The 26786-nt window shown below is 49.9% G+C and overlaps 1 protein-coding gene across 1 annotated transcript in view; it reads left to right on the top strand.

The window, feature by feature from the left end:
• Window positions 1-26786, top strand: part of GPC3 (glypican 3) — a 141889-nt gene that overhangs the window by 94098 nt on the left and 21005 nt on the right. Inside the window, exons 6-7 of the mRNA XM_034064233.1 lie at window positions 4736-4856; window positions 22450-22609. Of these exons, the coding sequence (XP_033920124.1) occupies window positions 4736-4856; window positions 22450-22609 (281 nt within the window). The remainder of the gene's footprint in view (window positions 1-4735; window positions 4857-22449; window positions 22610-26786) is intronic.

The raw sequence follows: 26786 nt of genomic DNA, 5'->3' as shown, positions 1-26786 counted from the left end.
TTTGCAACTGGAAGGCAAGCCTAAATTAATTGTGATTTGAATGACAAACTCACTTTCCTGCTTCTAAAAGGTGTAATTCTTTCTGTTTGACTTGCAGGATTACTTTCTCTAAATCACACGTCAGGCATTGCAATAACTCATCCCTGAGCCTAGCGTGGCCGAGTAGGATGAACAGGCATTGTACATTCATTGCCATATATCTAAATAGCGTTTATCATCTTGTCTTCCTTGCTCTGAAATGAAAGCCTGGAGAAAATCCCTTCATTTGCCTGCAGACTTGGGCATTTATGGGTGAGAAGGAGCAGGAAGGCTCTGTAGTTGTGCTGTTCCTGCAGAAGATCATTAGTGTTTTTATCAGGTGGTTGTCTTTTAAAGCCATTTTTAGCCAGGGCTGCTCATCAGCACATTTTACAAAGTGACATTTGTCTGTGGAAAATACCATGTCCCCAGCAAGAGCCCATACCCAGGGAGCCCAGGCAGGGGGATGCTGCTGGCTGACGTCAGGACACGTCAAAGAGGGATGTATTTTGGGCTTTGCTTATGAAGTGGAAGCCAGATCATGCTCATGTTGCAACATTGATACCCCTTTGGTGCAGGGACCCCCTGGGACCATGGGGTGGGCTTGAACCACTGTGCATGTTTGCTGTTCAATGCTGATTATCACCATGGCAGAGGTATGTGAGGGGCTTTGTGGAGTGGCACAAGTGTCCTGTGGAAGGGGCTGTTTTGTTGGCATACGTTGAAAGCAGCTTGAGATAGCTCTGAGGTTTCTCCTTGTCTGCACTGTGGCTGGTGGGAGGAAGGTGACACTTTGGCTTTGCATTGCAATGGGACCTGCAAGCCCATCAGCCGTGCAGCAGCTTGGTGGGACACAGGGGAGCTTGCATGGGGACTACCTTCGGAACCCCCATCCTCCAGCTCCATGGGGGCTGCAAAGGCAGCTCTCTGCCATGTTAAGGGCTGGCTGCTTGGCCCGGGCTGCAGGGAGGGGTGCCAGCTGCCTTTTCCAGCTTTTCTGGCATTTCAGGAATGCCCGTCCCTCACTGAAGCTGCATTTCAAAGCCTTTAACCCTTTGGTTGGCTGCATCCCATGCCTCAATGCATGTCACCCGGCCCTGGTGCTGGGGCAGAGGAGGGCACAGCCGAGTTGGAGCTGGTGTCCCCCTGGTACTGAGCACACCAGGACACCTCAGCTTAGCAGCACAGAGGTGTCCTGGAGCACCCAAGCTACACAGGAGCATGTCTGGCTATTCAGACACAGCGTGTCCCCATGCATCTGCTTCTTGCGTTTCATGCTCGGAGATGTGCAGCTTGCAGTGTCCACTGCCTCACTGCTTCACCAGGCTGGTGTAATGGTGCAAATGGTTCATTTTGGGCTGAGTACGTATCCTGGGACGTGGCCACTGGGGAGGTCCAAGCGGTGGCACTCTGCTGCACCAGCATCACTGATTTAGGGAGAGATCCCTCTGCAGATGCTTTCAGGTTTCTCTGGTAGACTTGTCCCCATGGGGAGGGTGATCTGAGGTCCTCACCACCCTCCTGGGGAGCAGTTTTAGTCTGTGGACCCGTAGTTATGGTGTACTACTGTGTTCCTCCCTCCTGTACAACACTGCACAGGCAACAGAAGCCCTCTCTGGCAGTCATTGCATGGATTTCAGAAGGGGTTTTGCCCACCCAAACCCAAGCTATTGTGTTGCTATGGAACTCCATTTAGGAGAGAGATTGTATTCATTTAGGTGTGCACCAAATGGGATTGGTTCTGCTTTTGATAACCCTGTGCTAGTTAAATCTCTTAAACCACAGGAGATTTTTCAGCAGTGTACTTGTGTTCCATCAGTGTTCCCTGTTAAATTTGCAGTAACACCAAAGCTGGTGATTCCTTCAGCATCTGAAGTCATGCGTCTTGTGTATGTGTATGTGCTCATCAGGTTGTCGCGGTGGCATTGAGGGGCTGTGACAAGCAAGCAGCGGGTTTAATGCTCTTCTCCCAGTGCCTTATCTCCCTGCTCGAGCATTCGCAGAGCCGGGCGGGTCTGTGCGTGCAGCAGCAGCGTCTTCCCACGAGATGGCGCTCTGAGCATGTGGTCCAGCAGCCAGACCTTCTGCTGGGCAGGGAGAGGATCCAGCGGCGGCCACAAGGATGCTCAGGGGTCTGGAGCATCTCTCATGAGGAGAGATGGTGGGAGCCGGGCCTGGTTAGTCTGGAGCAGAGCAGACTGAGGGGATCCCATCAATGCAGGTCAGTATCTCAGAGGTGGGTGCCAGGAGGATGGTGCCAGACTCTTCTGTGGTGCTCACCAACAGGGTGAGGAGCAGTGGCCATGAACTAAAACACCACAAGTTTCACCTTGTCATGAGGAATAACTTTGCACTGAATGTGTCAGAGCCCTGGCACAGGCTGCTCAGGGGCGGTCTGGACTCTCCCTCTCTGGAGACATCCCAAACCCACCGTGGACACGTGCCTGTGTGCCCTGCTCTGGGCTGCCCTGCCTTGGCATGGGGTTGGACTGGATGATCTTGAGGTCCCTTCCAACCCTGATGGTTCTGTGATTCTGTGGGCATGGGCTGCTGCTGCAGGCTGGCATCCAGCCGGGCGCTCTCTGGCTCCACTTGTCCCAGTCACTTTGTTGTCAGCCTACAAGTCTCTAATAGCATGTGTATGTGCTTTCCTGAGCTGGGAGCTCTGTGCCACAGGAATAGCTGTGATTTGTGCTTCCCAGGGTAACACAACTGTTGTAAATGTGTTTCCAAGTGTGTGTTTTGCACAATGTTGAGTCCTAACAGGGAGGTCTCAGCATGGGGAGAGGTGTCTGGGGGAGAACAGAGCTGCAGGAATTGATGTGCTGTGCCTGAGTACTGGGGGGGGACTGCAGGCAGTTGTCGTGGTGCTGAGGGGCTGGTGGGGCTTGGGAGACTCAAGGTAATGTCTCTGCTTTGCAGCAATGCTTCTCCTGTAGCAAGAATATGTATAGGTGCATGCCCCTCTGTTAGAGGCACAAACCCCTCCTTTCTCCCATCCTTCTTTGTCACTCCAGGCTGGATGGGGCTTGGAGCAAGCTGCTGTAGTGGAAGGTGTCCCTGCCCATGACGGGGGTTGGAACTGGTTGAGCTTTAAGGTCCCTTCCAACCCAATCCAGTCTGGGCTAAGCCTGAATTCCTAATTCAGTTTAAGTGGTGCCAACCCCAAGCCCTCGCTGTGCCCCAACAGCCATTGTGGCTGCATGTTCTATGCCTCTTGCTGTTCTCCCCTAGCAAAGCATCCTCCCATAGCTGGCGTCACCATCCCTTCCATCTCCCTCCTCTCCTTTAATTCTCACTTCCTCCCCGAAGCCTGTGTGAAATGGAATGTCACCATCTGAGCTTGCTCAGCAGTGTGGGGTTGAAGTATTAGTGAGCAGGGAGCTGGCAGACAAGGAGGCAGTCACTGGGGCTGGAAGTTCCATACAGACATGAGGTGTAGGAGATGAACTGGTGTTATCTGGCTGATCTCCCTTTCATAGGCTGTGCTGTGGTTTGGCAGCATGTGCCTGGGCTGTCAGCTCTTGCAGATGAGGACTTGTTTTGTGCTATAAAGTGCCATGGCCCATCACTGGGGCTGCAGTGAATACCATTAACCCACAGCTCAAGATGGCACTGATGTGCTCTGTGCCACTTGTTGTGCTACTGTGCAGTGGTGGCAGCCGCTTGCTCTGATTCTGGAGCTGACTTGGAGGTTGGTGTGGATGTGCTTGTTTCACATCCTGGGCATCATGAGCCAGGATCCAGTATCCACCCAGATACTGAGCAGAGAAGCACATTCCTTCACAGGCAAGCATGCAGCAATCCCTCATCTCCTCCTCACTTCCATCACTCTGATAAACTTTGCAGTTCCATACATTTTGCAGCATTGAATTTATGCTTTTTTCCCAATTGCTGATGAGAAATCTGAGCACAAGCTAGGCTGCTTTGGAGAGCTGCATTTGAGATGTCCAGCCCCTTACCTGCTGTCCGGGTGCTTTCCTGGCTGGCACAGTACCCCTGTAAATGGAGATACCGGGTTGTGCAGAGCCCAGCACTGTACCAAAGTCAAGGTATGTTCTGCCTAAGCAATTACTTTGATCCCCAAGGCTGGATCTCATCAAAGGCTGAAATCAGGATTGTTTGACAACACCTATTTTCCATTAGCAATGTTGACAGCATTAATTATATTCTGATGCTTTAATTCTTTATTATTGAAATCACACATCAGTGCCAGGCATTACTTTGCAAGGGGGGGGAAATGTTATGCTAATTAGCTGGAGTTAACTGGGTCATCCCACTCAGTTTTTGGCTGTGGGCACAACACTCCAGCTCTTGTACTGGAGTCTCTGGGTCTGCCAAGATTCATTTTAAACAAACATGAGCAAGCCAGGATTTCTGAGCCAGCTTTTTTAGGACTCTTGGGTGCAAGTTATGTGAAAATATTTATCCCTCTTGTATACTGTTTAACATCTTCCTTGGTTACTAATGGACTGGAAAGGACTTCATTGTCCTCAAGTGATACAAGTCCATCATCTTGCTGCTTTGCGAAGGCAGAGCAGGAATGTTTATGGGAATCTTCTGCCTTTTTTTTTTTGTCATTATTAACTGTCCTGTGCTCTCTGCTTTGGATGTGGCTGGTGCTTATCTTGGGATTTCTTTTGTTTGCATTGAATTTTAAACATCTCCTCTATATTAGCCCATCACATCGTGGTTTCCTTTGTTCTCCCTCCCACAGGTACAGTCCCCAGATCACAAAGAATGGAGTAAAAGCTCAGCCTGGCAATCCTGAGGTGAAGATGAAAGCTCCTGAGCCAGTGATCAGCCAGATTATTGACAAGCTGAAACACATCAACCAGGTTTGTTGTGCCAGCAGCATGGCTCTGGACTGTGTGGTTCCCAAATCACTTTGGCCTTCCCCATGCTGGGTCAGACAACTGGGGGAACTGAGGCACCTCCATCCTCAGCAGCAGGGTATGAAGTGTTGCCACCTCAGCCCTGCACTGTACCAGGCTCCCAGCAGTGGCAGGTCCTGATGCATACACGCTGGCAGGGTTTGTGTGGCATGTGCCCCATGTCCCCTCTGGTTGGAGGAGTCCCCTTTGGTATTCCTTGTGCCTTGCAGGGAGGGTTCCCCATTTCTTTGCTGTATCTCCCTGGGCATCCACTCCCAGTCACTGCTGGGACAAGTTATATCGAGTGGGGATATGGCAGAGCTGTATTAGACTCTTCCCGCTGCTTCTTTCCCACCGTCTCAGACCTGGCATCCTTGCTGGGACAAGCAGCATCTTGTTTCTCCACATTGTGCCAGGCCATGTTAAGCCTGTGAACAAGGCTTGCTGCTGCCAAGGGATTAGGTGGCACCTCGGTGCAGTGTTCAGCTTGCAATTGTTATTCTCCCAGAGCTCTCTGCAGAGAGCCAGCCGAGCTCTGGTCTGCCTCTGGGCTCTGCTGTGCTCTCTGCATCGAGGAGTAACTCAGAGAGGGAATGTTTTCATGGGCTGTTAGCTTGGACCTCTCTCCTTTCCAGGGACACAGCACTGGGACCTCACAGGGCAAATACCAGGGTGGTAATGCTGTCTGTTAATACAGTTGCGCTGCCCAAGTTCTCCCGAGAGAGCTCTTACTGATGGGGACCTTGTTGAGGGCTGCTCCAGCACAAGGCTTTGGGCAGTGCTGGGTTCCTGGGTTAAGCCCAGCTTTGCTTCCTGACCGGGTGGGCTGCGAGTGCTGCTCGCTCTGAGTTGCTGGCTTAGCGACTTTTCTGCTAACCTCTGCTTTCCTGCTCCACCACTGCCAGGGACTGTTTTCACAGCAATTCCCAGTTTAACCCCCGTGCCCTCCGACGCAGGCACGCCTCATTAGGCACTGTCTGGGAGCGGGATGCAGCCAGGGATGCGGGGTCCTTGGGAGCACCCCAACGTGCAGGAGCCGATGTGGGCAGCGCATCCTGCTGTGCCTCCCTGTGCCAAGCTGTGCCATCTGCCAACAGCCCATAATTATTGGGGGGGGGGAGAAAAAAGCATCATCAGCTCCCTATTAAATGGGGTAGAGGGCAGGCTTCAACCTGCAGGTGATAATGATATTTTGCCGTTCACAGTGAGAAAGTCGCGCTGAACAAAACACGGTTATTAGTGTACTTGAAACTGCTGACATAAAGTGGTTGTGAAATGCTGGCTGCCAGATTGGGTCAAGTTAGGTCTTTGCTGAACAGTTCAGGCTGCTGAGGAGTGGAGATCTGTGGAATGAGAGACCCTCGGTAAACACTGCCGGGCTGAACTCAGCTGTTTGCAGCCACAGAGTGTCTTTGTCAGCTGCTGCTTGGAATAAAACAGTGGTAAGGAGTGAAGGTGGTCAACTCAGTCATGGCCTTTTCCAGCTTCCCCTCCTGGGTGTGCAGCATCGGATTAGAACATGTTGGTGGGGGGGGCAGGTGAGTTCTTTCGGTTTAAATGGCATAAATGGGAGTCTGAAAGATATCAAACCCTCTTGTAAAGTAGTATTGGAGAAGGAGGGAGAGTTGAGAATGTAATCAGGAGAAACTAATTTTTGAGATCTATGAACCCAGCTATTCCTGTGGAGGGTCTGTGCTCCGTGGTAAGTGCCTTATTCACTGGGAAAGTAACTGCGGAGCTGGGATTTGGGTGTCAGAGCTCAGCATCACACTCATTTTCTTGGCCTACTGAAGTTTTGTGCTCTCCTCCACATCTGGAATGCATCTTGAACACTGAATAGTAGGAAATGTGGAAGGAGCAGCAGCTCTGTCTGAATTACAGTTGTGTTTTTCAGGTGTTGGCTTCAGATCTGGGAAGCAGCAGGGACTACAGGCTGGGAAAGGGTGAGAATCTCCTCATCCACCAAGCTCAACCCAAAGGGCTTTCAAACATCCAGAATCTTTAGGAGGAAAGAGCATCTTTTCAAGTGTTTGCAGTGCTCAGAGCTGGAAACTGGATTCTCTGTGGGACTACCAGTGAATTATGAACCTAGGACCATGTGATGACTTCCTCCCAGTGTGTGGTGTTGGAGATGCAGCTTGGGTTCTGCGGCAGTGGGTAGGCTCAGGACCCATGCTAGGTGGTGAGATTTTTGTAGGGTTCCATAGCTTTTACTTGTAGGTTTTTGCTAATGTCTGTAATTTGCCAGTGATTTGGCTTCAATTTATTGCTGGCTGCTCACACTGATGAAAAGTGTGTGTTCTTTTAGCAACACACCATGGTTTTGAGCTCACTTGAGTCTGGCAAATATGTTCTGTGTGGAAATCCTGCTCACTTGTTAGTTCATGTCTCCTCCAACTGAATCTGGGTAAGTGCGCACATAGGTGATGGATTCTCATCGTGCTTCTGCAGTTTGAAATGGGAATGGTGTTTGTGCATTGGGACTGAAAGAAGCATAGAAAACCTAATTCAGAGAGAAAGGGAAGTAAAAATGTGCCAGATTGTGTTAGTTTGGTTTAAGCACCTTTTATCAAGCAAAAGTAAATGAATGAGGAAAGCACAAGTAGTGCTGTCTCAAGACACAGTGCTTTCAGGATGGGTCCCCCTCACCTTATCAAGGCTTCAGCCTATTTTTGTTTCACACGAATGTGTATCTGTGGCTGGTGCTATTTTTCATGCCATGTTGGAAGTAAGGGTTATTGGTTTAATTTTTTTTATCACTTCTGCTAGATGCCCATCAAGTTTGGGGTTATTTTTGCTGTCTGCCCAGAGGCATGAGCAGCCCATCCATAAATATTAACGTTGTTATCTCAGCTGGGAGGCCAAGGGTCACCTCCAGGAAAATGAGTTGGAATCGGTTCCTGACTTTTATTTCCCAGAGTGGATGGGGTCTGTTTCTAGCTAGAAGGGTTTTCACTCATCCTATGCATGAAACTATATTGAAACTGAAAGGTTATTTGGTATCAGGACAAGGTCTTGCTCAGGTTTTGCTGGGACTTGGTAGCATCCATAGGCAAAAAGCAGTGTGCAAGGTGAGCTGTCAGATGGGGATGAGCTTCAGATTTCAACATATGCATGGAGATGGGAGACATATGCATGTACTGGGTGACTTCCCATGTTGGTGACCCTCTATTGGTGACCCTCTATTGGTCCTCCTCCTCCAAGAAAGGCTCCAAGAGCAGACCTGAGTGATGCTGGTGTGAGGATGCGGCAGGGATGGAGACTGCGGGTACCAAATCAGCCAATGTGACCCCCTTAGTCCTCGCTCCTGTCTCTCTCCACCCCAGGCTGACACGCGTGCTCTGCAGTGCTATAGGGCTCTGCTCACAGCTTTACCTGTTTAAGCCTGTGCTCAGTTCCAGTCCTTTTCTCTGCTTAGATAAATGCTGATATTTATCACAGGACCATCTCTAGGAGGAAGAGGGCATTTTTGGAAGAAAAGGTGGGGGGGAAACCCCCACCAAAAATGAACAATAAGATCCATAAAAGGAAATTTAACTGGGGGAGATGTATCTTTACAAGATTGAAGGGCCTGGAAACATATTGTACATTTCCAGACACTCGAGTTAAGGGCTCATTTAGAATATTTCAGATACACTGCAGTTTGACAGTTCCTTGGTTTCCACATCAAACAATCTGTAATTTATTGCCCCGTATAGGGACTGTGTTTTTATCATATTGCATATTCTCTAGCCAGAAATCTAACTACCATATAAGCTCTTGAAAAAAAGCACCCCTTTGGGGATTGGAATCCAGGCAATGTGCCTTCACAGACCCTGAGAAACCCCGTTTGATTTATTTCCTTGGAAATAAGGGGAACACACAATTTCTTGGAGCATTACAGCTGTTCCCCAAGCAGGATCTCGCTGCCTTTCTTCACGTGCTTGGTGTAAAGAGCCGGGTCCTGTGGTGAGCCCTGTGTGAAAGAGCCTCGTGTCCCTCTTTGTGGGGTTTACAGGGGGATGAGAACAAAACTTAGACCTTTTACAAGGCATAAACCACGGAGCTTTAGCTGCAAGGAAGCAGAAAAGACAAAGGAGGCCCAGAGGTGCAAATGCACAAGGACAAAATAGACTGGAAGCTTACAGAAAAGCAAGCCCTGGTGTTTCAATAGGCGTTTGGAGCTGGTTTGATCAACCCATGTGTCCTATATTTGTTTGTAGGTTTAATGGGCTGTTTCCCTGCAGCCTGGCCGCTGGGAGAGGGCAGGCTGGAGGTCACCCAGAAGTTAATTTGGAAAAAGGCCAAAAGGCCACAACTTGATGGAATCAAATCTAAACAAGATAGGGCTGGGAACAGCGCGGTGCCCTTGTGCCTCAGCCTCTCACAGCTCCTCTGCTCTAAATAGAGTGTGATGGAGCATCAGGGACTGACGATGAGGCTTTAACCCCACCATGGGCAATGGTGCTCAGGGTGGGATCTGGATCCCACTCATGGCACACAGGGAACCTGGGAATGGGCTGCCCCAGCAGTGCAGCCAGTGCTCTCTGGGCATGGGGCAGCTCCCAGGGGTTCCTGGGATGTGGGGTTCCTGGGAGCTGCTTCACCAGACCCTGTCCCAGGCAGCTCAAAGCAAGGAAAACTATTAAGTTCATTATGGGAGACCCCCGGGAGCTGGGGGGTTTTCAGGACTATATTTCCCCTTCAGCAAGCTCCGTGACTTTGAGGGATTTGGTGGGATACTGTTCCTCTGTGCCCTGGTAGGCTCTGTGAGCTTTATTACTCCCACTGTATTTCAGCTTCCCGACCAGATGAAGCAGCATCATAATGGGAAAAATGCACAAGCTGCCAGATTGTTAAACCAAGTGATGCACAACACTTAACACTTGAAAACACAATCCTTCCATTGCACCAAAACAAGTTGCTTTTTGTTATTTTCCCCCTTTTAAATTCAGTCAGTTAACACTGCAATGTCTGGAGTGCTGCAGAGGTGCAGTAGAATTCATCGGGTCCTCAAAAGAAACGTTTGTAAAGACAATAACTACTTGGAAACGCCTTTTGTGAGCATTATTAAACAGTTTGTAACAATTAGGATATTAAAACCACACGCTGTTGAAAGCAACCAGACATTGCAATTATTTCTTACTAAGGCTATTAACTAAAATGAGAGAAGAGTTTTAGTTCAATGATAAATGCATTTTGGAATGTATCAGCTAATTCTTCTTTTACTACATCAAATAATCTATAGCTCCACCATGTCTAGGCCTGGTATTTGAAGATTAACTCCCTCATCCTTTTGAGCCATGCCTCAGCTCTCAGTAACACTCCAGGTAAATGCTTTCCCACTCCGTGTGCAAGTGGCAATTCCAGGATTTTGCCAAGCCAGTTAAATCAGGGAGAATGTGACCCTTTGTAATGAGAACATCATTGAATTTGAACATATGTGACTCTCAGGTTGCTTTGTAAACCCTTCTTAAAATCATAGAACTATAGAGTGGTTTGGGTTGAAGGGACCTGAAAGCTCACCCAGCTCCAACCCCTGCCACAGGCAGGGACACCTTCCACTGCAGCAGCTGCTCCAAGCCCCTGTGTCCAACCTGGCCTTGAACACTGCCAGGGATGGGGCAGCCACAGCTTCTCTGGGCACCCTGTGCCAGCGCCTCAGCACCCTCACAGTAAAGAATTTCTTCCTTATTTCCAACCTGAACTTTCCCTGTTTCAGTTTGAACCCATCACCCCTTGTCCTATCACTACAGTCCCTAATGAAAGTCCCTCTCCAGCATCCCTGTAGCCCCCTTCAGACACTAGAGCTGCTATGAGGTCTCCACGCAGCCTTCTCTTCTCCAGGCTGAGCAGCCCCGATGTTCTCAGTCTGTCTTCATACAGGAGCTGCTCCAGCCCCTGATCATCCTCGTGGCCTCATCTGGACTCGCTCCAACAGCTCCATGTTCTCATGCTGAGGACACCAGAACTGCACCCAGTGCTGCAAGTGTGCCCATGCCAGCTATTGCCTGTCAGGACCATATCTGCAAATGTGCCGGCTTTGTTGGGGTTGTTGTGGGAACACGGTATCTGCAGGTCACCCACAATGAGGTTTCTTTGACAGCCAGAGATTAACTGGACCCAGTGTGTTTGTGTGTGTGTTTTCAAATAGAGCTGTATTCTGGGCTGAAGTTTCTGCCTCTTTTACCTTATGGTCTTGCCTGACCCTCTCTTTCCCTGGAATACCCTGGTTCCTGCAGTCTTGTGCAGGAGAAGGGATTCAACTTTGCCCCCATGGCTTCAGAGCCAGCAGGGATTCAGATGCCTCAGGTGTGTCCTGCAGGGAGCAGACTCCAAACAATGCCATGGAAATCAGCTGGGGAAAAACCCACCTTTATAGAGCATTCATTGGCTTTTGTGTCCAAAACATGCACAGCCCTGCTTTAAAACAAACACCAGACATCCTGTACCAGCACTGGAGTTTATCCTGTCGGGGGGGAAACAAACCTGGAGGCATCCTTGTGCAGCAAAACACGGTGCAAGTGGGGCTGTTGATACCAAGCTATTTACAGTTATTCTGGGTGTTGTTAATCACATCTGCTGTGATTGAGGATGGTAACTCCATCAGTAGGTGTCCAAGGGAGGTGTCCTCCCTGATGGTGCCAGTAAAAGCCATGCAGTGATCCCTGGCATTAGTGGGGTTGTTGATAGGTTTTTCATTCATATGGATTTTGACTTACATCACGTGTGGTCCAGACTGGGAGGGGACTGGGATTCAGGGAGCTGATCTCCGTCCTCCAGAGCAGGCCTGGCAGGTAACCTGTGGTCTTGGCCACAGGACAAATCTGATTGCTTTTGCTCCTGAGAAGAAGCCTTGTTAACAATAATAATATTCCCTATGATTCTGGGCTGGTGCAACAGCACTGGGATGATGTTCTCAGGGCAAGGGAGGAAAAAGCAACCCTGGAACCTGATGTGGGTAGGGAGGGCCAGCTCCAGCCAGAGGTCAGCGCTGCCTTCCCAGGTTTTGCTTTGCGAGCATTGCCGGGATGCCTGTGAGATTCCCACTCCATCCCTAGGTGCTCCATGTGCTGGGAAGGTTGGACCTGGGCATTTCTCCAGTGCAGTTCTGCCACTTCAAACCATTCTGTCTGCAGTAGGAACAAGGTGTGCTTATGGCATTTTCTTCTCCCAGAGGCATTAATGTGCATCTAGTCCCCAGCAGCAGCCAGGCATAGGTAGTGGAGGAGTTCTTCCAGATCCTGGCTGCTCAGCAGGCTATGTGTTTGTGTATATCTTGTATTGAAGGAATGGCAAGCACTCACTGGTTTGGCATCCCTTTGATGGAGAGGGCAGTGTAAGATGTCTTACTACTGTGTGCAGAAAGACATTAGCTGTCTGGGCTAAAGAAACCTGGAGAGGGGCTTGGGACAAGGGCCTGTAGGGACAGGCCAAGGGGGAATGGCTTTAAGCTGCCAGAACAGGGGAGACTGAGATGAACTTTTAGGCAGAAGCTCTTCCCTGTGAGGGTGCTGAGGCGCTGGCACAGGGTGCCCAGAGAAGCTGTGGCTGCCCCATCCCTGGCAGTGTTCAAGGTCAGGTTGGACACAGGGGCTTGGAGCAGCTGCTGCAGTGGAAGGTGTCCCTGCCTGTGGCAGGGGTTGGAGCTGGGTGAGCTTTAAGGTCCCTTCCAACCCAAACCAGGCTGGGATTCTGAGCTCTACATCCCACGGAGCAGCCCTGCTCTGGGAAAGGGTTGTCAATGTTTAGAAAGCACTGGCTTGGCTTGGTGAGGGGCCGATGCTGCCTCTGGTCCCTCTCCTGATGCTCTGTCCCACCTCTATGGAGGCAGTCGACAATACAGGTGTTACAGCTCTCATCCCAGCTCTGCTGCTGCCAGGAAGTGCAGGAGGTTGTGTCCATTTTAGGCAGTGGATAATGTGTAATCTCCCTCCTCGTGTTGTACCTGCTGACGAAGCAGATGGATGGAATTGGTCAGGTTTCTGCTGGCAAACCCTGTCCCCACTTAGTGGCACTGCTTTTACTGCATTGGGGCAGGTGTAAATAACCCTCGTGGCTCAGGAGGATTCTCTGCTGCTCATTAAACTTGTTAGCTTGGTTTTGACACATGCCTCATTCCAAAGGCTGACCTGTGTTTTAGTGCTCTTGCCGTTGCAGCACGTGCTGCAAGAGATGGTCACTGCAGCGCGTAAAGCTGTGAGCAGACAGGGAAGGTTAGGTTGCCACGGTATTTATTGCCTGTGGCCTCACTCCACTGCACTGTAAGGCAGCAATATTTAAAAGCAGCAAATGTGCTTGGCTGGCCTTTGTGAGGACATGTGTGAGGAGATGCTGTCTGGTGAAGCACAGTCAGCAGTGGAGGTGGGAGACAGGAGGCAGAGGATGGGTACTGGAGCCATCAAGAAACACTGATGGGCAGGATGTTGTCTTTTTGGCAGGATCACTCAAATGCCTCCTGCCTATGAGTGGGGAAGGAGTTTGCTGACCTTTATGTGCAGCTCCTACACGCTGAGGGTGAGACTCTTGTAGATGTGCTTCAGGGCTTCCTCTGGGAGTATTGGCTCGCACTGGGGGAGGGTGTGAAGTCACCAACTTCAAACCTAATTTAAACCCATGAGCAGCTGTGGATCTGTGTGGGAGAACCATGCCGGGCAGGGTTCCTCCTGCCTCCAGCTCTGGAGACCTGAGGTTGCAGGGTCTGTTTCTGTGGGATGCAGTGTGTATCGGGGATGGGGTTTACCAAGGTGTATGAGCAGTGCCTGTGCTGGAGCCTAAGTATTTCCTTATCCAATTTGTAGATCCCTCCTAGGTACCAATATTGACCCTGGAAAAGCTGTATCTGGGAAGTTACAGTCTCTCCTGTTTGGGTTTTAGCAAGCAGCACCCACTCTGAATGCAGAGAAAAGCTTTGACCTATGAGCCAGCCCAGCCATCAACCGATCATTAGGGACCATGGAGCTGGAGAGATCCTATTCCAGGATTGCTCCTGGTCTGACCTGTCTCAGCTGAACGCCTGTTGAAAGTGCATAAATACTTGTGGCAGCAGAGCCTGGGGCTCAGGTCTCCCTGCTCCAGCTGGGCACCCTCCCCAGCAGCACCAGTCTCATCCTGCCTGCAGATCAGACCCTGGATCTGCTCTCCATGCAGGATGGAGCAGCAGCTGTTGGGTGGCAGAGGTGGCCATGGAACCCTTGGCACCCCTCAGCTCCCATGGAGAGCATCCAGGGCTCAGCTGGGTACAACCTGTCCCAGTGAGGTGGCCATGGGTCCTTATGGACTGCTCACCCCTTCCTGGCTAACAGGTCTGGGGGGTGTTTGCCTCCTCTTGCCTGATTGAAGTCTCTGGTGGTATCAATGTCTCAATAATCAGCCTAGCACTGGGTTTGTCTTGTCAGACAAGGGGTGACTGGCTTATGAGGCAGTTGTTCAGTCCCCTCTGACAGCTCTGTGGAGCTGGGGACACTCAACAAAAGTGCTTGTGGCTGCTTTTTGGGATCCCAGTGTCTTGGGGTGAAGTGAATGCAGAAGGAAAGGGAGAAAGGGCAGCCCTGAGAACTCACAGAGTGATGGGCGCTGCTGCTCGGGCAGGAACCTCTGTTGAAGGTGCACAAAACACATGGCTGGAGAAGTCCCTGTCTGCTGGGAGCTCTTAGGGAAGGAGGGAAGTGGCTGGGACAGATTTACCTCTCATTTATGGGGCAGAAGGAGAACAGGGGGAAAAGATCCTTCCTGCCCAGCCCTCGGCTCGCTGTTTGCTACCTGGTGCCAAGGCCAAGATGTTTGTCTCACTGCTGACAGCCGGCAAGTGGCCACGTGTGCCAGAGCCTGAGCCAAGAGGAAGTGTCCCGGGGCTCCAACACGGGATGGGCTGAGCCAGGAGGCTGCAGAGACCCACTCACTGCTGTGTTCACCAGGCACGCTGGGCTGTGGGGCTTTCTCAGTAGATGGCTTGACGTGGTGTGAGAAGATGCTGAGGCGCTGGCACAGGGTGCCCAGAGAAGCTGTGGCTGCCCCATCCCTGGCAGTGTTCAAGGCCAGGTTGGACACAGGGGCTTGGAGCAGCTGCTGCAGTGGAAGGTGTCCCTGCTCAAAGCAAGGGCCTGGAGCTGGAGGAGCTTTAAGGTCCTTTTCAACCCAAACCATTCATTGATGCTTACGTGTCCTCCTAGACACTCTTGCATTCAGGGCACCTTCCTTCTACGCCATCCGTGCTCAGATGCTTGAAGGATGTGATGGCAGTGAGGTAGTTGTTTGCTCCACCTCGCCCATGTTGTCTTCTTGTTCCTTGTGCTCCTATCTTGCTTGTTGTCTCATGTTTTATCTTCTGGTGACGCGCGCTTTGGGCCTTCCTGAGCGGTGTTTGGATGGCAGAGCAGGGCTCTGCTCCAACGTAACGAAACAAAATATGGAAAAGATGGTTAACAGCAGTGATGGGTCCTGGCCCATGTAGGCTCCCACACCCCTCCTTCACTCATCTGCCAACACCCCAGGGGTGGCTGCTTGACAAGTGGAGAGATAGATCCAGGTTCTCCTGTCTGGTGACGCAGAGCAGTTGGAAAGGAGAGGAGAAAGCAGCTGGGGTAGGTGACTGAGAAACTGTGGAGAGAAGCAGCAGGGATACAATGCCAGTGAGGAAATGGGGTGGAAAGGGGTGAAGGCAGACAGGCCTTGCAGGTAGCAAGGAAGGGAGCATCTTTGCAATGCCTTTTCCACCATCAACAGGCTTGGACGTGCCTTGTGACAGCTCTCCTGGTGACTTTCTTGGTTTAGTGGCTTAATCAGTGATGGCTTTAGCTGGTTTTTGGCATTTGCGGGGTGTCTGTGTTTGGTGGAGGTGGATGGTGGTGTAGGAAGAGATGCTGAAGGACCGGTGATAGTTTGGTCTCAGAAATGCAAAGGAGGAGACGGAGCTGTAGCAGCTCAGAGAACAGCAGTGTTTCTCCAGCATCAGCATGGCTGTGGGGCTCAGGGGACGAGCCAGAAAGAGACGGGGACTGCCCAGGCCCCCAGCCCTGCTTGGCACCCACCCCAGCCTGTTCCTTCCTACCACAGCACACAAAAAAGCCAGAAATAGCTGCGGGGTGGAAGGGGAAGGAACTGGCTCTAAGGTGAAGGAGCTGATCCCAAAGCCTGAGTAATCTCTTTTTCGCATGTGCCCCGTGATGAATGAGCATTTGTTCGGGTCGGGGAAGTGACGCTCCCCTGCCTGGGGACAGCAACAGGAGCCGTCCCTCTGCCTGCACCGTGCCAGGGAGGGCTTAACCTTTGTGTCCACATTCACATCCTGTCCCGGGCATCAGCCTCCTGTCGCCAAAGCAGAGCGATTCATAACGGCCTGGCAGCCCCTTCTGCTGCCGAGGGAGATTTACTGGCCAGGGCAGGCTCGTTTTAATTACTGCCAGCACTGAGGGGTCTTTATCTGTCTTCCTTTACCCACTGGGATGGTGTCAGTTTTGATAGCTAATCTGGAATTAAGCTGATGATCCCTGAAGTAGGGCCACCCTTGGGCCAATAATTCACTGCTGTCACCAGCTTCTTTGTGCTATCCGGAGAGTGACCAGGAAAACTGATTTACTGGCAGCTAAGAGCATCTCCTCTGGAGAAGTAAAGGGGATCCTGCTGTGCTGGTAGACACCGAGTAATGCACAGGAAGGACTTTTCCTACTGCAGGAGATGGTATTATGAGTGCCAAGAGCAGCTCCATTGCCTAAAGGGGCTGCAGGAAACCTGGAGAGGGGCTTTGGACAATGGCCTGTAGGGACAGGCCAAGGGGAATGGCTTTAAGCTGCCAGAACAGGGGAGACTGAGATGAGCTCTTAGGCAGAAGCTCTTCCCTTGGAGGGTGCTGAGGCGCTGGCACAGGGTGCCCAGAGAAGCTGTGGCTGCCCCATCCCTGGCAGTGTTCAAGGCCAGGTTGGACACAGGGGCTTGGAGCAGCTGCTGCAGTGGAAGGTGTCCCTGCCCGTGGCAGGGGTTGGAGCTGGAGGAGCTTTAAGGTCCCTTCCAACCCAAACCAGGCTGGGGTTCTATGGTTCACCCCTTTGGGCATCCTTCGCCATGGGCTGTTGTGGAGCCCCAGAGCAGGAGTGACCCCAGTCTGGTGCATGGGGAGCACATCCCTGGGTGATTCTTTGCCCATAGAAGGTGCTACCTGGGTCTTGGTCTGAGGAGTGCAGCTTCAGCAGTACAAAACCTGTGATGTCTCAAGCCTCAGCACAGGGGTGTGCAGGATCTGCCTTCAGAGCAGCTGATAAAACAGCTGACGTGCCCAACTCGTTGTTTTTCCAAGCGCTGAAATGACTTTTCCAGCTCCAAAGCCTGCTCCTACTTTATTAACATCTGATTAGTGATCACTCCTTGTTGTGCTGTGCTTGAAACCAGAGTACAATTAGGAACAGGTTTCTTCTCTGCCATGTCTTGTACTGCCAAGGTGCATCCAAGTGGAAGGGCTGTTAAGGAAACCACGATATGGGTGCTCTTGTGCCAAAAATGGGCTCTTCTGTCCTTGGGCTAATGCAGTGGTCAGAAGGGCAGTGAGGAAAGGGCACATGTGTGTACAGAGAGTACAGCTCCTGGTGTTTACAGATACTTTTAGAAGTCTCAAATCTCATTTTCAAATGGTATTTTGACGCTTGGTGCCAGGAACATTGAGTTTTTCTGTAATAGGCATTGTAATTGCGGCTGCTCAAGAAGGGGAAAGTTCTCTGGAGCTTGGAAAGAAGTACATGGTAATGGTGCTGTTGATGGCGCAGAGAGTTTCTGCCACAGCATGGTCCTGTGCACCAAGGCTCCTGTCTAGAGGCAGCAGGAATCAGAGCTGGGTGATAGGGAAGCAGAGGGGACAGCATCAGTGAATCTTATTATAAGGGTTGCTTAAATAATAAAGTATTTGCTAATAAAAGATAACTTTTTCCATTCTATTTCCAGGGCAGAGGAAGTGGAGAGAATCGATTCTGCTGTTGCATGCTTGTGTGTGATCAGGCCACAAAATTCAAAACACATGAGTTTGCAGAGTCCCCAACTTCAGCCTTTTCCAATGGGTTCCTTTCCGCCGTTCTTGCCTGTGATCAGATAATGACCTTTGTGAGCAAACCAGCCCCAGCTGTATTTCATAATGGGAATATACTTCTGTACAGTGTAATGAGCTGTTAACAGGCAACAGCATCGTGTGAAAATCTGCACGTCTCCCATGATACTGCCCTCATTTAAAAGCCACCCATAAATTACTCAGTGTTGCAGATTTCAAGGTCAGGATTGCCCATAAGAGCTAAGGTTTTTTCCCCAAAACCCAATGTTTTCAGCAGGATGGAATTTAAAATAGAAAAACCTGACCTGTCAGAAGCCAGTGGGGTCTGTGTCAGGTACCTGGAAGCATGTGGCTGGAGTAAGTGGCTTGTGTGAAGCAATGGAAATAACACCTTTGCTCCTCTCAAGCTCCTCCTTGCCAAGGCTCTTGAAGAAAGGCATCCCAAGTGTTGTGGACAGTCGTTCTGGTGAGTTTGGTTGAGTTCTGAGGGGTTTCTGGCAGAGCCAGGGGCTGGTTTTCACTGCTGTGTTGAGCTCCCAACTCAGCCTTGTAGCCCAGCTCAGCATCTCTTCAAGACGCCAAACAGCACATGGACACACGGCTACTGATCCAGGGGAGTTTCTGCACTAAGGCACTTTTTCTGCTGGATGGGAATATTTGATTATTAAGCATATTGACTATTATTTTAGCTTCAAGTTCAGTCTCCAGCCTCTCCAGCTTTTTAGGTTTGATCGTATTCCAGGGGCTTACTAAAAACATGCGAGGAATTTCAGCAAAACACGGTGGAACACTTCTTGTTAAATTCTTTCAGACAGGCAAGCTAAATTAAATGACATCTCTGTCCACCAAAAGATTACAAATATCACTCAGCCTTCTCCCCTAAATTCATGACGGAATTAGATGGTTTTCTAGAAGTCTTCTGTTCCCCTTTAATAACCTGTTTGCCTGGTTTTTGTACTTTGAGTGTGTTGGAAAGTAACTTTTAAGTATGTTGAAAAGGAGGATTTCTGCCCTAAAGGAGCACACTTGTAGCTCACTGTGAATATTCAATCTGAATTTGTGGGCTCAGTTTTGGGTCTTGCTCACATTGATATTTGCAATACCATGGGTGTAGCCTCTGGAATGAGACAACAGCTCTTAAACGACAGTCCAAGAAACACAACGTTGGTTTCTTTTCAGAGACAGGAGATTAATGATGAAAAGTGTGCTGCAGCTCCCATTGTTTATGTTAAAATTGGGAAAACAAGACCAGGTGGCTGGTGGGATGGAGAGCTCGGAATAAAGTGGTTGTAAAGAATGAGGAGTGATAAAGATTTCAACATAGAGCGGCCCATCCAAATCCAGCTGAGTCATCCCCCCACGTTGCTGCATCTGTTTTTGTCTGGTCATTGTATGGTTATGAATAATGGTGTAAATCATGCTGAGATGCCCTGGGGGGCTTCCCTTGCAGAAAGGCTTCATGCACTGTTCCTGTCTGCCTTGGGTTTTAAGCTGTAGGGAGACCACAGGACAAGCCAAGCAACACAGATGTGTATGGACACCAGGGCTGCCTGGGGTCCCTTGGACCAATGCCCTGATGGCTGATGTGGCAGCAGAGATACCGTGGCACTGCCCACCCTATCTGAGTGGAAATAAAACCTATAAGAGAGACCTTAGAGCAGCTCCAATACCTGAAGGGGCTGCAGGAAACCTGGAGAGGGGCTTTGGATAAGGGTCTGTAGGGACAGGCCAAGGGGAATGGCTTTAACCTGCCAGGACAGGGGAGACTGAGATGAGCTCTTAGGCAGAAGCTCTTCCCTGTGAGGGTGCTGAGGCACTGGCACAGGGTGCCCAGAGAAGCTGTGGCTGCCCCATCCCTGGCAGTGTTCAAGGCCAGGTTGGACACAGGGTCTTGGAGCAGCTGCTGCAGTGGAAGGTGTCCCTGCCTGTGGCAGGGGTTGGAGCTGGAGGAGCTTTGAGGTCCTTTCCAACCCAAACCAGGCTGGGGTTCTGTGATTTTATGCAAACATAAAATAGCAGAGCTGAGGCATTGGAGCTTGTAGTCAGGAGCAAAGGGAGTTTCTTGCCACAGTGATTGTGGAGATGGGAGACGAATGCCCTGCAGACACCTCAAAGATGCGTGCACGCTCTTGGACTCCCACAATCAGTGCTGTAGTTTACATCGGGTACATTACAGTGTATTTTTGCCATTATGGTTTAGCAAAGAGTAGAAGATACAACTGTAAATTCTTATGACTGGATGAACTGTGATTAAGTTAAAGTTATCTCTCTGTTACATACTACTTTAGTGATCACCAGACTATGTATTTTCCTGCCTCTTACCATAGGCTTTAAACCACAGGACATGAATAAACGGTAATGTTAGGGTACAGTCAGCTCTGCTTGCTATTTAAGGATGGGGAATCTGTCCCATGTTTGGTTCAGTCCACGAAACATCATTCTATAAAGAGTGCAGACCACAGGGGAGGTTGTATAATGGTCGATGTGCAGGACTGTGGCTGCTGCTGCAGCCAAAGTTGAGGCATCCAACAGCATTCCTGGGTCTGGAAGCACCACTAGAGCAGGGTGGGATTTGCACCCCACACCAGGTCTCCTGCTAACGGTGCCAGTAGGTTTTGTGTCACAGGCTTCGCTTCCCCCAGGGCCAATTGAGCCTCCCTGTGGTTGTCAGTAGCTGGGGACCGTGTGGCCAAGGATGGAGCCTTGTCCTGGAAAAGGATGTAGCAGCATGGCACGGGGATGTCACGTTCACTCCATCCCAAGTCGGGGCCCATGCGGCATTTCTCAGACAGTTCCTGTTTTATTGTTTCTACAAAGGGGGAGAAATGAAGCTGCTAATTTATGGCATGCCAAGAAAAAAAGTAGTAACACAAGAAATGCTCAGTAACTTTAATGCTGGAGAACACACAATTGAAAAATCCAGATTTTCCCTCACCACCCGCTGAGTTTATTAAAGCTCAAAATATCCCAAAGCTTAATTCTCTCTGCCAGAAAGTTGTTCTGCTGCTTTGGTTATGGAATGAAAGTTGTGTTGCTGAGCTGCACAGTGGGGTCCCAGCTGGCTTGTTTCATGCCTTGGATACAGAGGAGTGAGCATCCTGCAGAGCATCCTGCAGAGGAGCGAGCATCCTGCTGCTGACCGGCTGTGGTTCCCTTCCACCACAACAGGCTTGGTTTTAGAGCAGTGGTGCAATGGGGCAATGAGTTTGAACTGGTGATGCAAACAGGGAAGAGCTTCCTCCTTATCTCTAACCTGAACTTCCCCTGATTCAGTTTGAACCCATCACCTCTTGTCCTATCACTACAGTTCCTAATGAAGAGTCTTTCTCCAGCACCCTTGTATCCCCCTTCAGGCACTGGAAGCTGCTCTGAGGTCTCCATGCAGCTTCTCTTCTCCAGGCTGAACAGCCTCAATGTTCTCAGTCTGTCTTCATACAGGAGCTGCTCCAGTTCCTGCTCATCCTCGTGACCCTCTGAGTTTTAGGGAGCTGAGCTGCATTTTGCTCCCTACCACGGGTGCGGGACCCAGCATGGTTGTCGCGCATGTCAAGGAGAAGTTTGCCACATTGTTTGCTGTGGGCTGGGAACCCAAAGGGTTCTCACATCCAGCCATTTGGTTTTCATTACGTTATGCTCCTCTAATATAAACACTGAGGTATGTGGACATTGCCGTGGACAGGGCGAGCCAGATGCCGAAAGCATTCCTCTGGGGCTGTATAAACTTCAGCAGCTAAAGAGTGGAGAAACTCTTTTCTAAGGCTCATAGTTTAAAAATATAATCTAGACTTCAGATATTAAAAAATGCCTTGAAAGGCGTGGGTATTGCTGTGAGAGATGGAACTCCCTAACCCCTGGACTGTGCGGAAAGCTCCCATTTTGCAATATCTGCTCTTCCTTATCCTTTTCATTATTTAGGGTTTTTTCCATGCTGAGATTAAATTTGAGAAGGTTTTTAATAGCAGAGTGGTAGTGAGAGAAATTTTCAGCATATATTAACTGCCTGACTCACACTTTTCCAAGTGGAGCTGGGTTTATGATGAAACAGCCGCCTGCTTTCAGCAACGGCAAAATGGGAAAAGGCAGCGGGAAGAGGGAGCTGATGCTTTAAGATGTGCCTGATCCCTCTATATGCTGTGAAGGGGCAGCATGAGCTCCCACCCCTGTTTCCTCTTGCCACTGTGTTTTGCCCCATCTGTCCTATCTTTGGACATGTGTTTTGTAGCCAGCTCCAGAGCTTTGGCAGTGCTGGGGTCTCGCAGGCTGGTAGAGGTGCTCAAGCTCATGCAGTGCTTGCAGAGCAGAAACCAAAAGGCAGAGTTACTCAATGTGGCTTTTCCTCCTCCTTGTCTTTCTTCCGTTGTGGTTTTGTGTTCAGCTTGGTCTGTGAATGAACCTGAGCTCATCAGTGCTTTGGCATGTGGAGCACCATAGGGTGCTATCCCACTGTCCTGGCTCCACTGGCCCCCTCTTGTCACCCAGTCCCTAGGATGAAGCCAGACGGAGGTGGGTGGAAGCTGTTGAATGACTGTGGCACCTCTTGTCTTTCAGCTGCTCAAAGGGATGGCTTTGCCCCGTCGAAAAGCTCCAGGCAAAACCCCAGAGAAGGAGGAGGAGGAGGAGAGTGGAGACTGCGATGATGAAGATGACTGTGGTGGAGGCTCTGGCGATGGAGAGCTGCGAGTGAGGAATCAGCTCCGGTTCTTAGCAGGTGATGGGGATGGTGGTCTCACGGTGGGTGCCCCACTGTGGGTTGTAGGTCTTGGTGCTGGTGCAGGGAGCTGCTCTCTGGTGTATGTTCAGTGCATGCACCACCAATGCCACTGCCCAGAGGCTGTTGTTGCTCGGTGTTGTGCTGGAGAACAAATGCTGCTGCTTTGGCAGGTTGGTTTTGCAGGGCTGTGTTTAGAGCACCCCACGGCAGAGGGTTTGAGACAGGTTGCAAACCCACAAACCATCTTCTCTCCTTCCCATAGCTGCCCTCCCTCATGGGCTTAGAGATGAGCTTTTCCTCTTTCTGGAGGGCATCAGAAAGTTGTAAGGATTGTTTGACTGCAGCCATGGTTGTTTCAGATCCAGGCTTTAGAAACCTGTGGTTGTTTTTTACAGATAACAAAAGGCTCATTTTGCAGATTTAGGTACTTGGCAGTGTTCAAGTCCAGGTTGGACAAAGGGGCTTGAGGCAACCTGCTCTAGTGGAAGGTGTCCCTGCCCATGGCAGGGGTTGGAGCTGGAGGAGCCTTAAGGTCCCTTCCAACCCAAGCTGTTGTGTGGTTCTATTATTCTATGGCTACTCTATTAGTAAGGTAATTCCTGGTCACCTATCAGGAGAGAAAACGAAGGACCTGTTGTGACTTGGGCAGTCACACATGCTCCTGGTGTGTGCCTTCTCCCTGACCCACCAGCCACCGTCACCATACTCCTGGCTCTGGGAATCTCATCAGCAGAAGCATCTTGCTCACATGAGCCAGCCTAGGCTGTGAGAGGCTGTGTCCATCATGGATGAGCGGGGTCTGCGGGGGGAGGCCTGGACCAATTAATGCTGCTACACTGTGCTCTTCAAGAGACCAGACAACTGAACCTGGATAGAATCAGCTTTACAGCTTTGAAGTTTAAGAGGCAAATTTGGGCTCTTAAACGAAGCACAGATGTTTATAAATTCCCTTCCATTGGCCTGGGATAATTAAAATATCCTTAATGAAGTGAGAGGTGAAATATTAAATGCCAGTTTCATATCGAAGATTATTTACACATTATGTAAAGTATATCAAGTACATATATTCAAATATTGGGTAAGGGAAAGAAAATACTTTTTAAGTCCTCCAATCCAGGTCTAAAACAGAAATACAGAATTCAGAGAAGGATAAAATGTACTTTATTTCATCCAAAAGCTAAATATCAAAGTGTATGTTAAAGAGATACAGGTGATCCACAGCATCCTGAGTCGAGAGCAGAGATACGTGTTTCATTTTCCATGATCTCTGTGTCACACCTCTCTGCTGTTTTAAATGTGTTTCTGATTCCTCCTAGAGCCTTGTCTCTAACACCATCGGTGATCTCTGAAGCCGGGTCTGTAATCCCCTCTGCCTTTTTCTGTCTCTGTAGCCTCACTCAATCACTGTATTGATCTCCCCACCAACCGGCCTGTCTAGTGGTTTAGACATCTCTTGTCACTGCAGTATGTGAACATGTAGTAAGCAAAAAGGACTTGTTCTCCCTGTGCTGCTCTGCTGGGAGGGTATTTACTATGGATAGGTAAATATTAACTTGAAAGCAGCAGTGCCTTTGGGGCATTGTGTTCCTGGCAGGTTTCCGTGCTCCCATCAGGTTCCCGAGAGCCCGAAGTTTGTCCAACACAGCTTTTAGGCACTGCCTGGCCTCAGAGGACAAGAGCTGTGCCATGGAAGCAGCCAGGGAGACTTTGTGATGCTTCCTCACTTGCCCATGCCATCAGGCTCCGTTTTCGTGTCTTGCTTTAGAGCAGAAAGGCAAAGCTGATCTGACAGTGACAGAATCCTGTTCGGTTGGTATTGGATATAAACCGTGAATCTGCTCAAGTTTTATGTTGGAAACCAGCCCAGGAAAAGTTGCTGATGGTGTGGAAATACTCACTTTGAACATTTTTGAGGATGAGGTCTCTTTTTACTTTAAAAGGGTATTTTCAATTAATTTTTTTCCCCATCATATCGTGTCGTAGCACGAAATAAAAGGGACCAGAAACCACTCTGCAGCTCCCCCCTCCCCTTCCCACATAGTCTAAATTTTAGGCTTGCATGCTGGTTTGAAAGGATGCCAGGCTGGGAAATCTGGAAAGAGTTTGCAAAATGAACTTTTACATTTAGTGTGGCTTTATCTCTCTCTTTCCCAAGGTAGTTACCCAGTAATAGAGGCAGCAAGGACTGGGAGTGCCTGGGGTTGAGTGACTGCTTCCCTGGGTTTATCCATACTGGATGCTCTGTGGTGTTAAGGCAGGAACACCACTGGATGGATGTGTCATAGTGTAGTGGTGAAACCCTGTTTGAGCGCCTCTGCCAGCCCTCAGAGGTTTGCAGTTGGGGAGCACAGTTTGGGTGCTTTGCTTTCCTGTTCTTAGCAGCTTTGTTCAGCTTGGTCCTGTGATGGGGAGATGTCCTCCTTTACAAAGGGTTTCCCAAGCCTTGAGCATGGATTTGGTGGTGCCCTGGTGAGGAAGAGAGGAGTGTGCATTGAGGTGGCACTGAGTTTGGTTGGTGTTTGCCACCTCTGAGGTCTTTGCATCTCTTGGATGCAGTGGGCATTGCTCCTGCTCCCTGGTGTAGGTCCTAACTGCCAGCAGCTGCTCCGTCCTGGCCTCGCTGAGATGTCCCCTCAAAGGTCTTGAAAATGTAGAGATGAAAAAGAGCAAAAGAAAGGAAAAAGTCAGTCTCAGACACAGCCTAGTTGTGATTTATCGCCTGTGGTATAAAATGTAACCTTTGTTTCCTATTTCTAATGAGCCTGTAATAACTGGACAGTCAACTTAAACTTTAATGATTTAAACATACTTGTAAACTGTCAAGTCCCAAGTTTGTGAGTGACTATAAACATATGGTGGTGAGCCCTATATGCTAATAAATTCATTATTACATTGCCCCAGTGGGAAACATGGAGATGGCAGGCTTTTTTTCCTGATAGGTCTTTTATTGTTTGTCACATCTGCAATACATTAAGGATTTTGAAGGCAGATAATGTTTGTTATGGGGGGGGGGACTGCAAACCTCCCAGCTCAGAGAAGAACACATCCTGTTTGTCAATGGAGCACCCGGACCCTGCAGCTCTAAAAATAGAGCTGTGTCCATCCATCCACACACAGAGATATTTTTGCTATACCGATGGCAAATCATGCCTGGGAAGAAATGAAATGATAGCTTCCCCCCCCCCCCCCCCCCCCCCATATTATGAATCAGTGCAAATGTATTCCATGTTGGTTGTCCTGCATCAGGCACCCAAAGCAAAGAGCCATGGGTGGCTGGCACTTCCCTGTCACCTCAGCCAACCACCCATGAATTAGCTCAGCTCTGTTTTCACTCAGATGACACTTATAACCAACAAGCTTATTGCCAGGAAGGCTGTAAATAAAGTTGGTGAGGCTCCTGTGCTGGGTGGATGGCTCTAGCAGGCACTGGGGGTGAGGAGATGCAGGCTTTTTTGGGGGGTAGGTTACAAAGGCGATGTGGTCCAGCTCACCTGTGAGGGGATGCTGTGCCCCTGGGCACAGACTTTGCCAGGAGGAAAAGAATCCCTTTTAGTGACTGGAGCATCACCCAGGGAATGTTGTGAGCAGTCAGCAACCAGGGGGGGTTGGGAGGACAAGGGGAAGATTTACCCGTCCAAAATATCTGTGTTAGGCAGTAACAAAAGTTGTCCTGGGAACAGATGGATTTGGCAGAATTAAGTAGAAATAGCTTGTCCTGGGAAGGGAAGTTGGCCTCATCCCATGAGATATGCAAAGATAGATGTGTGCAATATATAAAGATGGCTCTGCAAGTTTGTGTGTGTAAAACAGCTCCCCTGCCTGGCTGTTGATGCTGCATAACCTGCACTTGGCTTTGCCTTTCTGCTCTCCCTTGGTTATTTCTAAGGGAGAGGAGTTTGTATCTCAAGACCCAGGGGCAGTCCCGCATTTTCCTGCACCCTGCTGGTTTGATGGGTAGGCTGGGATCCTGTGCTGCTTCCCAGCAACCCAGCCATGCCCAGGTGCTGCAGGAAAGTCAAGATGAGCACAGGGTATCCCTTGGTCTACCCAGATCAGTAACTCCTTAATAGCTTCTGGCTTGCTCTGCCACTGACTTACCCTCTTGGCAGGGGTTTTTGAGTGCCCTTACCAAACTGAAGGCTTGTGAGACCCCCTCTACTGTACTCCATTCACC

The sequence above is a fragment of the Melopsittacus undulatus genome, chromosome 6 (assembly GCF_012275295.1).
Source record: "Melopsittacus undulatus isolate bMelUnd1 chromosome 6, bMelUnd1.mat.Z, whole genome shotgun sequence".
Taxonomy (NCBI): Eukaryota; Metazoa; Chordata; class Aves; order Psittaciformes; family Psittaculidae; genus Melopsittacus; species Melopsittacus undulatus.
Note: the sequence above shows the minus strand (reverse complement) of the source record. Positions and strands in the feature narration are given on the sequence as shown.